At 38.3% G+C, this 14,269-nt stretch overlaps 1 protein-coding gene across 1 annotated transcript; it reads right to left on the reverse strand.

Annotated features, from left to right (window-relative positions):
* Window positions 1–354: 354 nt before the first annotated feature.
* On the reverse strand, window positions 355–5,820 carry steap2 (STEAP family member 2, metalloreductase). The gene is made up of 5 exons (XM_082183687.1): window positions 5,666–5,820; window positions 4,186–4,724; window positions 2,458–2,985; window positions 1,248–1,412; window positions 355–1,160 (listed from the first exon to the last, which is right to left on the reverse strand). The coding sequence occupies exons 2-5, from the start codon at window positions 4,684–4,686 to the stop codon at window positions 876–878; spliced, it is 1,479 nt and encodes a 492-aa protein (XP_082039813.1). The 5' UTR covers window positions 4,687–4,724; window positions 5,666–5,820; the 3' UTR covers window positions 355–875.
* Window positions 5,821–14,269: the final 8,449 nt, after the last annotated feature.

A 14,269-nucleotide genomic window follows, 5' to 3' on the forward strand; every position in this document is an offset into this window, starting at 1 on the left:
AGAGGGTGTTTCCATACCAGAATGGAGCCTGGGAACATCTTGACATCACATGAGGTAATTTTCTTTTTCCAAGCTATTGTTTTGTGGAATTTTTGCACAAATAATCCACATTTTATTTTTGCTTCAGCTATAATAAACAGTTAAGAGACATCCACTCTTGCGTTGCGTGTTCGTGCGTTTTGGGGGCGGAGCAATGAAGAGAGGGGTGTGTTTGTTTGGGTTGATTTCAAATATCAACAGTGTCGCATTTTACAATACTTATATAGCTATTTGGATGTTGGTTAACACTGGTGGCTTAGGTGACATCTTCCAAAAAAATAAATAAAAATGCATCACGATTTCCACAAAAATTCATTAATAATAATACATGTTTCTTGAGCACCAAATCATCATATTAGAATTATTTCTGTGACATCATCATGTGACACTAAAGACTGGAGTATTGATGCTGAAAATGTTGCCATCATAATATATCCATAATATATCACAATATTCAATCAAATAAGAGCAGTCTTGGGAAGTTTAAGAGACATTTTACCAACCCCAAAAAATGTTAACGGTAGTGTGCATAAATAACAAGTTTAGGATACAATAAAGCTCTTGATCAGGTCATCCAGTCACATGACATCCTCCTTCAAGGGGTAATTGAGGTCACATGACCAGTGCAGTTCCAACTGAACTCCTATTCATCATCAGGAACCGAATACTAACTACAAACAAACCTTTTAGTCCAGGACCCTTATCCAAAAAAGCAGCTGACATGCCAACTTACAGATGGGTTGTACACTGGCCAGGTATTATGAGTATGATTAGCACAACTAGAAACAAAAGACTGGGAGTTTACGTTACTGTGACATTAAACAACTGTGGTGGAGTTACATGATGGTGACCCTCTCGGGTGAAACGTGGGCTGCTGGTCTCTCGTGGTTGGTACGGCTCTGACTGGGGTCTAATCCACGCCTGATCTGTTTCAGCTTCCGGCTCACACAGGGAAGCAGCAACACCACTTTTCCGATTATCACCGTGACGGGTAGAACAAGAGCCAGGACAAAATTGGGTGGCATGTAGAAACGATAAGACTCCTCCAGAAACGCCCGCTGCCAGCCGAAGAGCAGAGCGTGGAACGTGGAAATGAGCAGTGCGATGTAACCTAGGGTAGACTGACAGAATATAGATGCTTATTTACATCATATTTATCTGAAAATGCAAGATTGGGAGGTGGCGTGACCTGCCTATTGATGTCTTACCTGGATAAAGCTAAACTCTCGCCAGTTGAGCGCGTTGTGGATGGATGGGATGGAAGTGACAGCTAATAGAGAGAGAAGCCCCAGAGCCATGATGCCAAAGGAAACGTACATCTCCACTCTCCAAACTTCCTCTTCGTTCCATGAGTTCTCTATATTGGCATGCACCTACAGAGAAAGAAAATATTATATTTATTTCAATTATTTTATTAATATTTTTTATATACATACTATATATTGCAATATTCCTGTTTATATTTTTTTAAAGGTATATAATACATATTGAAGATTTATTTTACATACACAGACTAATTTTAAATATACATTTATTTATGGCATTTTAATTATAGGGTTTGGTGCATGACAAATATAATATAAAAACCAGGAAAGCATTATTATCATGATTATTATTATCAGTGCTCAACTGACATGACTGATGATGAAAACGAGAGAGCAAGCTGATATAATGCTCACATAAACAAAATACATACAGATTTCATTCATTAAAAATGCTGAATTTAATCAATTAAAATTGCTAAAACAAACACAATATTTACTCAACATTTTTTTTAAATTACAGAAATGATTAATTATCCATTGAAACGGCTTCTGTTATTGTATGGATGGGCAAGGTTATTGACTGATGCGGATAATTGGTCAATATTTAATGTACTGCTTATTAATATTATTAATAATATTGGTGGTATTGTTGTTACTACATCTGTATGTATGTACTGTAAGTATGTATTTATGCATATATTTACTCATTTGTGATGATTAATAATAATAATAATAATGAGCATCATCATCATAAATAATAAATATATACACAAAATAATAATCATAATATTTGTATTATTATTGTTTCTGCATAATGTATATATTTGTATGTATTTATTTTGTATTTACTTATTATTATTACTGTCATTATTATAATGAGCATCATCTTACTAAATAAATACATATAGATACATTAATAATAATATAGTTTTTATTACTATTATTGTATCTGTATATATTTATTTATGTATTCATTTAGTATTTACTTATTATTATTAATGTTATTATTAATAATATATTGACTTCAAACAGTCCAGGATGCTCAGGATGGTTTCAGTGGAATTGCTGGATCTACACACACACAGACACACACACACACACACACACACACACACACACACACACACACACACACACACACACACACACACACCTGCTGATAGGCCATGTTGAGCATCAGGTATCTCTCTGAGCGTCTCATGGGCAGGCAGAGGCTGTACAGCACGTGTATGCAGCCAAAGAAGAAGCTCAACAAGCCCAGCTGTTTGCGGCTCTCCAGCCAGCCCTCCAGCCAGGACGGGAAACGCCGGTACTTCGTCCCGTAGATGAGCTGGTACACGGCAGCGAGCTGTCCTGCTAAATACACCAGTGCTAGCAGAACTATGGCCACTACGGGCAGCGTCCTGTTCACTATTTCCAGAGGGATCTTGTAGAAAAAACTCTGTCTGGTCTTCATATAAGGATGGATGATGTCCCGCACAAAGGAGTAAGCGAAAAAGAAGATGGACAATGCGACGGTGGTCAAAACAGGTCCTTTCCAGGCTGTGAAGAGATGCAGTGGCATATTCTCGATCTCCTTGGCAGAGGAGAGGGCGCCCATGTCCACAGGGATGAAACTGAGCTGACGGGACATTTCAATGAGCTGCTGTCGAGCGTCCGCCGAATTACTGCAAATATAGACCTATATAAAGAGATTACAGGCAATCAATAATCCTTCCTTTTAAAATCATTCAATCATTCACAACAGCAATTTGGCGGATATATTGGTGACCAAAATTAGACTGTGAATGCCAGATTTTCAATGTGGTGTCAGATTTATGAATCCCATACATTAGAGATGCACAATGTCAGTATCATATATATTTTTTTTTTTTCATATCGGTTATAGGTTTTTAATGTATTTTAAACTGACAAGATAATTTTCCTTATTATGGCATTTTGATTTCCTTTTGCCATCATCTAACGCTAACTTAAAGTTAATTTTTAAAAAGATTGATAAATGACTATTAAATGCAATCTTGAGCACATGTCAGATTGAATATATATTTTTCTTACTGTACATTATAATCTTGTTTCACTTGTAACATTTAAAACAATTGATTTTAGTTATTAGTGTTTTACTTTTATTTCATTAAGAAGAAAATATTACAGAATAACATAAAATAATGATCAATAAATCGTTATCGGTACATCGTAATATCAGTGCATCCTGAAATACATTGCATGAAAAACAATGAACTAGTGTGAATGCTTTTATACAGTAAGAACAATTCCCTAGAACCCATAACTAAAGTGGAATTAATCCATTGAGTTTATAAGCGTTCAAAATTAGACTGAGATAAGAGCAGGTTTATGGCATGGCTTTAATGGATCTTTCATAGTGTTAATAAAAACTATTCCTCTTTCAGCTCACAGAGATTCCACAGCTCATCTGTTCATCATTCTAATCAGCTCTTCACAGAAACTCAGACATTCACATTCACTGCTGGCTGGAAGAGGTCTCTGCTAAACCCAGAAGACATAATCCTCATCGTCTTCTTCCTCCTCCTCATCATCATTCCTTGGATACTAAGTCATTAGCATACCGAGGGCTGTTTTGAGCCTACACTGTTGAACACAGCAGGGCCTAAAATATGTTTTATTTTACTTTATTATGCACATACTGCAGTTATAGAGCTGTAAAATCAGTATATATCAGTGTTATTATTGTTAACTAAAACTATTCAAAATATTTTTTGTTAATGGAAATAAAGTTGAAATAAAAAATACATTTTAGATGAAAAACTAAAACTTAAAGGGACAGTTCTCCCAAAAATGAAAATTTTTGTCATCATTCATACACTGAATTACACTGAAGCACAATGAATTTTGGACAACATACCTGTCGACTGGAGTCTCTGGGGCCTGACTGCATGGCCCAGGACGAGATCACATTGAAGCCTTTGACCACAGTGGATTCTGGGAATAGGGAGGCTAGGTATTCTGCGTTTGATTCTGGATACTGGTTCACCCGTCTGTTGTTACTGACATCCACCAGTATTTTTCCTGCCAGCAGGTGCTTGATGTCCCAGAGAGAGGAATAGTGCTCTCGGCGAATGGCCAGGAACACGAGGTTGGTCTTCCCCACTGCATCCTCGTGATGGGTCACGTCTACCACATGCGGGAACGACTCGGCCGCTCTCTTGGGCTGTCGGCTTCCCACCACCACATGAAACCCACTGCGGAGCAGCCGGAGGGTCAGGCTTTTGGAGAAGTCCCCAGATCCGATGATGCCGACTGTGGGCTTGCCAGATCCCTCGTTGGAACCGTTCTTCAGCCCGTTGGGTAGGAAGCAAACTTTGGTGCTGGCCGGGCTGCTGCCCAACAGGGAAATAGAGTCCATTTTCAGGCCCAAAGCACCTCTTACTGGATCTTAGGACACTAATGGAATAATAATACTTTGTTAAAAGAGATCTCAGATGCCTATTTTGTTTTGTGCCATTTAGTTAAAAGAGAATCTCTCTAGATGTGTACCCCAAAATGTATGCATGTGTCAAAATGCCATGCTCGGGACAGCCCTGTATATAGCTATATATATATATATGTGTGTGTGTGTGTGTGTGTGTGTGTGTGTGTGTGTGTGTGTGTGTGTGTGTGTGTGTGTGTGTGTGTGTGTGCAAAAAAAAGTATCTATTGTATTGTTAGGGTTTTCATTATTGTATTAAAGTAATAGGAATATAATGGCAATAGTCATTGAGAATAATGAAAATTATAAATAAGTAAAATATGAGTTTAAAAGTAAAACATCTGGACGTATTGAGAGATTTGGATGGGAAACGTGCCTAATTGCCATGAAAATAACAATGCAAATTATGCTAATAAGTCAATAATAACAATAAATAATTACTCAGTAATAAAGCTATGTTAAATACAATCTTTAAGTAAATGTTGAAAAATAATATTAAGATCCACAGGTTGGATGCATGGTGTAGGGTTTTGTGTATTAAATGTTAAAATGTATTCCAAAAAAATAATACAGAATAGAAAAGAATAGAATAGAATGGAATGGAATGGAATGGAATGGAATGGAATAGAATAGAATAGAATAGAATAGAATAGAATAGAATAGAATCAAATTCTGTATGACTTTGAAATCTCAGACAGGCTGTGTGACCTGTTAGAGCGCCAGAAGGTCTGGTCATATGCAAACAGCAGAATATGAATCATTGTTTATTCATAAAAAGAAGAACATAAACAATATCTATATAATTGCAGTGGCAGGTAACGGTTGCTCTGTAAATCACGCATTATGAGCGTAGGATAGAGGATGACGCACCCGATTATATATAATTGCGAAAAACATCTCAAGGTTATAACGTTACCTGTAACGGACTCTGCCGTGACACCATCGAGCAAACGGATGAGATGGATATGTCCCTCACCGGTGACTGTTAACCCGCCCTCTGTCCGTTTGATTTGTAATGACCCACCGCTATTTTCGCATACAGAGACTCGGCGTCTCCTTCATTGCGCTGCAGCTGTCTCTAGTCAATAACTGATGTTTCCTCCAGGGGGCGCGTGGAGGCTCAAAAAGCAGAATTCCACATTGAAGCAAATTCAAATTTCAAAACGCTTTTCATTTCACTGGAAATATCTGCGCGCGTAATAGTATAATCATTTTAATCTGTCAGTTTTATTATAGTTTAACCTGTCACACAAATAGAAATCCCTCCCAGGAATCTTAATTACATAATTGTGCGATACCCTCATCAATAAATCACGAACGAGCGTGATTAGTTCATCCTGATCGGCGCTGAGAAAAAAAACATTTAGCACGTGACAAAATCGTCATCGCACTCAGCAAGGATCCGAACAATAATTGATTCATAAAAAAATGATCGTAGAAAATTGTAACAGCCATTATTTTAAACATACACACTCAAGAAATAAAAGAGTAGAATCGTTATACACCGACCGTTCGTTTTTGACCATTAATAAATAACTTCCGGGCCGCTTTACACCCGCACAACGTAAACCACGTTTCATTATCATATTCCGTTCTTCTTTATTCAATTTCTCTGCTGTTACATGTTGGAGTGCTGCAGCATGTCTCAGATCTGCTGTGTGAAGAGAAGACAGTCCTCTGCAGTAGACGACACCTCTGGGTTGATCTAGGCTGCTCACTCAATATAGTAGGTTCAAACCCCACAACACTGTAATGAATCACCATTGTGGCTTTGAGCCAGACACTGTTTATGTTTATGATTTTTAGATTTTTTTTTTACTGGAAAACAAGGTGCTAAAAACAAAAGGTAAACAAAAGATGCAGTTCAGGTAATAAGGCAAACATTGTTCATCTATTTTCATCAAAATTAAACTCTGCCATATTAGAATACACATAAGAAACAGGTTTAAACCTTTTAAATATGCATATTATGCAATGTCATATTAATGCAAAAGTGATAGAGCCCCCACAGGAAAAGAAACCTATTTTTGTTGTAATGTGATCAACAATTCATCCATTCATCATTTTCTCATCACAAGATTGTTTATTTAACATTTAAACATTTAATATGGAATTATAGAAATAAACAAGCTTTGTGTCCTTAAAATAAAATGCCAAAAAAACACTTAACTCCAAAAACAAAAAAAACAAAGAAAGAAAAAACTCCGGCACAGACACGGACAATCCGGCACGGACACTCCGGCACAGACACGTACACTGTGTGTCTGTGCACGGACACTGTGCCGGAGTGTCTGTGTCCCTGCCAAAGTGTCCGTGCCGGAGTGTACGGTGTGTCTGTGCCGGAGTGTCCGTTGTCTGTGCCACAGTGTCCCTGTCCGTGTCGGAGTGTCTGTGTCCGTGTCTGTGCCGGAGTGTCCGTGCCGGAGTGTCCGTGTCTGTGCCAGAGTTTCCGTGTCGGAGTGTCCGGTGTCTGTGCACGGACACTGTGCTGTAGTGTCCGTGCCGAAGTGTCCGTGTCTGTGCCGGAGTGTCCGTGTCGGAGTGTCCATGTCTGTGCCAGAGTGTCCGAGTCGGAGTGTCCGTGCCGGAGTGTCCGTGCCGGAGTCTGTGCCGGAGTGTCCATGCCGGAATGTCCGTGTTCGTGCCGGAGTGTCCGTGCCGGAGCGTCCGTGCCGGAGTGTCCCTGCCGGAGTGTCCGTGCCGGTGTCTGTGCACGGACACTGTGCTGGAGTGTTCGTGTTAGTGCCGAAGTGTCCGTGTCTGTGCCGGAGTGTCTGTGTCCGTGCCGGAGTGTCCGTGTCTGTGCCGAAGTGTCCGTGTCTGTGCCAAAGTGTCTGTGCCGGAGTGTCCGTGCCGGAGTGTCCGTGCCGGAGTGTCCGTGCCTGTGCCGAAGTGTCCGTGTCTGTGCCAAAGTGTCTGTGCCGGAGTGTCCGTGCCGGAGTGTCCGTGTCTGTGCCAAAGTGTCTGTGCCGGAGTGTCCGTGCCAGAGTGTCCGTGCCCGTGCCCCAGAGTTTCCTTGCCAGAGTGTCCGGTATGTTCGTGCCGGAGTGTCTGGTGTCTGTGCACGGACACTGTGCTGGAGTGTCCGTGCCGAATTGTCTGTGTCCGTGCCGAATTGTCTGTGTCCGTGCCGGAGTGTCCGTGTCCTTGCCGGAGTATCGTGTGTGTGCCGGAGTGTCCGTGTCTGTGCCAGAGTGTCCGTGCCGGAGTGTCAGTGTAGAAGAAAAGAATGACAAAGAATTTAAAATTTTTGCCACTTTGGCCTAAATGCCTGCCATTCTTTTTTATTTTATATTTTGTAACCTTGTAAGGCTTTGTTTTTAAAATAGGGACATTAGTTTTGCTGCAATGCTCAGTCTCTTGCAAAATTTTAAAACCAACATGAAAGAATCGTGATAAAATAGTGAATTATGATTTTCCTGAAAAATATTGTGATATATGTTTTCCATATCGCCCACCCCTATTTAGATATCACTTATGCCTGAACATATACATCTGAACGTATATATCTATCAGTTTGATAGATAGGATTTTTTTTTTTTTTTTACTTGGAATACAAACTTTAACAGACCTCATTAAAAACTTCCTTTTCCTGTGCAATAATATTCTGTTCACTTCACCACTTCTGTTTCTAACACAATGCAAAGCTTGTAATCTGGCCACAATGAATTGCACATCGCAGGTGAACAGTGTAAGAGCAATGCACTGTGACAAAACCCTTTCAGCCAAACGTCAAGAAGCTGATGACATTTTCACGTAAAAGGGATTGAAACCATTCATTAAAATTAAAATCCCTGCTATGGGCTGCACAACAGATTACTGGAAAAACTGCAAATAATGACACATCCCAGTGTTTCTTACTCCATCGCCTGCACAGAATGGCCAAAAACAGAGAGGATAGATAGATAGATAGATAGATAGATAGATAGATAGATAGATAGATAGATAGATAGATAGATAGATAGATAGATAGATAGATAGACACACATTATGCATAGAAATAGACTATATAAATTGGTGACACTGCAAGTAGACTGTGACATTTACTGCTTGACTTTGTGTCAAAATCTGTGATACCTTAAGGTCCTTTGGCAAGAGTGGAGGGACCGAGAGAGCCTGCAGCAAGAGCATGCTGACGACAACATGTCAATTTCTCTTAAAATAGCATCTTCACTCTTTCCTCCAGCCCTCCGATGAGTTCAGACACTGCTGTTTACCCCTCTTCTTCTTCTTCAGCTTCTGAGCAACGTCAGGACAGCAGCTTCAGGCCTGCAAAAACAGCAACCATGTTGTTCCTGACCAGAATAGTAAGAGTTTACCATTCACTGTGAGTCATGTGATGCTGCAGAACATCTTTGAGGAGTGTGTGCGTGGAGGTCTGAAGGAATATGATATGACTTGCCGAGTACCAGTTTGTGTATTGTGTTGGCAGAATACAAAAGCTTGGTTTGAGGCCTTTTTTGTCTCGGTTTATATAAAGCAACTTTGTAAAAATGCACTAAAATGTGCATGCTCAAATTTTCTTCCAAAAAATGAAAAATAAATTGTATAAATTGTGAAGGAAAAAAGTAAAAACAAAAGAAGATGTTTGACATTGGACCCCATGGCTTTCATAAAAGGGGACATTTTTGGTCCCTATGAGGAAAACGGCTTATAAATCATACTAAGTGATGTTTTTTGAAAATGTAAAAATGCAGAAAGTTTTCTGTGATGGGTAGGTTAGTGTGACGCATTGCTGCCACATACATATTATTTTTTCCACTCAATTATGTTGTAATAACGATATCTTATGTCGTTAAAACGACATATTTTCTCGTAATAACGAGATGTTATGTAGTTAAAACGACATATTTTCTTGGCCTTATAAGGACATGTGTAGTCATGTACAAAATATGCCTTTATAGCAGAAATAGCAGCCCCCAATGGACATTCATATTAAAAAATCAAATTCTGTACACACCTTATTAATAGCAGATGAGCCCAGAATACAAACATTGCGTTTAATTGCACATGAGGCTAAGCGTTTTCCTCCCATAGAAAACCCTTATAATAAAGAAAAAGCTTAATGTGGCTTAATAGGCTACTTCAGTGATAAAGATCAAATGCTGCACACACCTTATTAATAAACCATACTATCCTACAGAAAAGCAGATGAGCCCAGAATATGAATGCAATGCATTTAATTACACATCAAGCGTTTTCCTCCCATAGAAACCCTTTATTATAAAGAAAATAAAGGTGGCTCTTAACTTGTCTTTCTATGGGATGATGGCATTGCGGTGCAGAGCAAATCCTTTAAATGGTATTCAATGCAAAACAAAAATGAAAATTATAAGTAGCCAATAAAATAAACAAATTATTGTGGCATTAATTAGCCCAAAAACAATATTTATTTTAAAGCTTAAACGAATTTATTTAAAGAAAAACACCAGCGTTGGGCGTTTGTCATAGTGTTTCAGCCGCCCTTTTCAAACTGGCGCAATAAAATGCAACAGAATTTGATTTGTTAAACATGAAGAGGACTTATCCATCTGGCATGGCCGCTCGCTCTAACGTTAACCTGGATAAATGTTCGCTATTATTAAGCGCATATCCAAGTGTTTGTGCGGAGTGTGGAGCGCGCACTACATGACATGGAGGCGCCGGTGCCATCACTCGCATTTTCCTATCAACAGTGGAAACAACTTAAAATACTCCATAATTTCTGGTCATACAGAAAAGAATAATACATCAGTCGCAACTACTTGTATTTGTGTAAACTCACAACAACAAGAAAACGTTGTGCTTTTGTAAAATAAAATAAAACGAACAGGGCGCGCTTTCATGATCTCCGTGAATTGGAGCGCGTCTCAAAAATGAACTGAAAAACAGTGTATAGACAAGCCTCACAGACATGAGAAATATAGCTATCTATATAAAGCTTATAAAAAAAGGTCCACCAACGGAAAAAATCCAATCGAAAGCAAATACGTACGGTACCATCTGATTATGTTATCCTGTCCGTCTATGAAAGGCGCATCTCTAGAGGCTAAATTACAGCGGAGATGCATGGAGATATGTTTGCAGGTAGCCTACACTGATTTAGAAAAGACTAGTTCATTAATAAACAATTAAAATGCTTCGTTATTTTTTTTCAGACACATTTATTATCATTATCCTACTTTTGCCGGTGCTTTGCGGCAAGTTTTATGCATGCATTTGAGCGCGGAATAGGCTATAGCCTATTGGGTTTAGTAATTAGCTGCAATATGATAAATATTAGAACCTCAGTGTGTCAGAAATATGGGGGGAACAGAATCCGACGGCAAAAAAAACAGCTGTCGGAATCCGCTCCCCCACTCCCATTATGATAGGTGTTGATGTAATGGCTTAAAAAATGCTGATTTTATTTTTGTGTGTGGATGGAGCTTAACTTGCATCAGTTTAAAGAATATATTTTTTTTGGGCTTTTATTATGATAGGACAGTAAAGTATCAAGAAAGTTTGACGAATCGGGACTTGAACTCGGGTCGCCCAAAGCTAGAAAAAAAATATTGTCAGGGCACTGACCACTAGGCTATTGAGTATAGTAATTTGCTGCAATGTGATACATATTAGAACCTCATTGTGTAAGAAGCAAGGGGGAACAGAATCCGACGGCAAATAGTTCAGCTGTCGAAATCTGTTCCCCCACCCCAATGATGAGAGATGTTGATGTATCGGCTTAAAATATGCTTATTCTATTCTGTGTGTGGATGGAGCTTAAACAGCATCAATTTGATACATATTAGAACCTCAGTGTGTCAGAAATATGGGGGGAACAGAATCCGACGGCAAAAAAAAACAGCTGTCGGAATCCGTTCCCCCACTCCCATTATGATAGGTGTTGATGTAATGGCTTAAAAAATGCTGATTTTATTTTTGTGTGTGGATGGAGCTTAACTTGCATCAGTTTAAAGAATATATATTTTTTTGGCTTTTATTATGATAGGACAGTAAAGTATCAAGAAAGTTTGACGAATCGGGACTTGAACTCGGGTCGCCCAAAGCTAGAAAAAAAATATTGTCAGGGCACTGACCACTAGGCTATTGAGTATAGTAATTTGCTGCAATGTGATACATATTAGAACCTCATTGTGTAAGAAGCAAGGGGGAACAGAATCCGACGGCAAATAGTTCAGCTGTCGAAATCTGTTCCCCCACCCCAATGATGAGAGATGTTGATGTATCGGCTTAAAATATGCTTATTCTATTCTGTGTGTGGATGGAGCTTAAACAGCATCAATTTGATACATATTAGAACCTCAGTGTGTCAGAAATATGGGGGGAACAGAATCCGACGGCAAAAAAAAACAGCTGTCGGAATCCGTTCCCCCACTCCCATTATGATAGGTGTTGATGTAATGGCTTAAAAAATGCTGATTTTATTTTTGTGTGTGGATGGAGCTTAACTTGCATCAGTTTAAAGAATATATATTTTTTTGGCTTTTATTATGATAGGACAGTAAAGTATCAAGAAAGTTTGACGAATCGGGACTTGAACTCGGGTCGCCCAAAGCTAGAAAAAAAATATTGTCAGGGCACTGACCACTAGGCTATTGAGTATAGTAATTTGCTGCAATGTGATACATATTAGAACCTCATTGTGTAAGAAGCAAGGGGGAACAGAATCCGACGGCAAATAGTTCAGCTGTCGAAATCTGTTCCCCCACCCCAATGATGAGAGATGTTGATGTATCGGCTTAAAATATGCTTATTCTATTCTGTGTGTGGATGGAGCTTAAACAGCATCAATTTGATACATATTAGAACCTCAGTGTGTCAGAAATATGGGGGGAACAGAATCCGACGGCAAAAAAAACAGCTGTCAGAATCAGTTCCCCCACTCCCATTATGAGAGGTGTTGATGTAATGGCTTAAAAAATGCTGATTTTATTTTTGTGTGTGGATGGAACTTAACTTGCATCAGTTTAAAGAATATATATATATTTTTTGCCTTTTATTATGATAGGACAGTATAGTATCAAGAAAGTTTGACGAAACGGGACTTGAACTCGGGTCGCAAAAAGCTGATAAGCAATGAATGTCAGTGCAGAGTGTTCTGACCACTAGGCTATACGCATCCAGGATTGAAGATAGAGTTGCGATTAGTCCTAATTGCTTGAATGACTACTAGTCTAGAAAAATCTTTAGTCTATGGCAACTCTAATCATAGCCTGCATTTAATATTTGACATTATTTGATTAGTAATTAGTATCCAGCTCTTTACATTAAATTAGTTTAGTTATCATAATTAGTTAATGAACTAATAAAATAAAGTTTAAATTAAGATATTAACCATATATTTCTATATAGCATTGCTTATTCCATCACTCAACGGACTGTTTATAAGGTGACAATCCGTTATACATGTGAAGATTGTAGGCTGTATCTTGAATATTTTTGTATTGTATTGTATCTTCTGTTATAAAGACGAAGATTGACATTTCGTTAATTAAACAAAATAAGAACACAATATTGTAACAACTTAGGCTATGTTCTGTTAGATGTGTTTTGACTATACTTTTTGTTTAATTATATCTCTAGGTAATGAAGATATAGCCTATTAACAAAAATAAATCTTATATATAATATATTATATAAAAAAAAACGTATAGGCCTATATAAAATATATTTTTTAAAAAGGGCATCATTGATTAATTTTGCCTGATTGAGGGCTGCTACTATTTGCTTCAGCTTTTTGAACGTAGAAGTGTGATAAAGGCGTGATGGGCTATCAATTTTATGTGGATAAAGGCATATTTTGTTCATGACTACACATGTCCTTATAAGGCCAAGAAAAGATGTCGTTTTAACGACACAAGATCTCGTTATTACGAGAAAATATGTCGTTTTAACAACATAAGATCTCGTTATTACGACATAATTGAGGGGAAAAAATAATATTTATGTGGCAGCAATGCGTCACCGTAGTAAGGGGATAGAATAAACAGTTTGTACAGTATAAATATCATTAAGTTTATGGAAAGTCCCCATAATACATGAAAACGTGTGTGTGCGTGCGCGTGTTCCAAGGAAGAAAGAAAGTAATGTTTAGAACATGAGAGTAAAGACATTATGACAGAATTGTTCTATTTGGATGAACTTTACGAGTTTCTTCCTGATCTTGTCCAAACTGTCCTACAGTTTTTTTTCCCCGAATCCCTAATGTTTTTTCCAGTTCCCTCCATTTAAATAGGTTTAAAGTCTATTAAGAATATTAATTTTTTTTTTTTTTTTTTTTTCGCGGGAAACGGACATCAGGGAAAGAGCGACTTTAATTCTATGTCTGCAAACTCACTTTAAAAATGTAATCGTTCTCACTTCTCTCAGATAGAGACTTATTTTTTAGCTCAACGTTCACACACCCTGTAGGCCTGTTTCTTTTTTGAGAGCTCAGTTGATGTTCTAATTAAATTAGTCAATTTCCCCCCGCAGCCTCACTCATGACCATCCTATGATTTTGTTTCTGCCCTGTAAAGACCTCTCGAAAAACGTTCAG

The sequence above is a fragment of the Leuciscus leuciscus genome (genome assembly GCF_965113295.1).
Source record: "Leuciscus leuciscus genome assembly, chromosome: 11".
NCBI classification, from domain to species: Eukaryota; Metazoa; Chordata; class Actinopteri; order Cypriniformes; family Leuciscidae; genus Leuciscus; species Leuciscus leuciscus.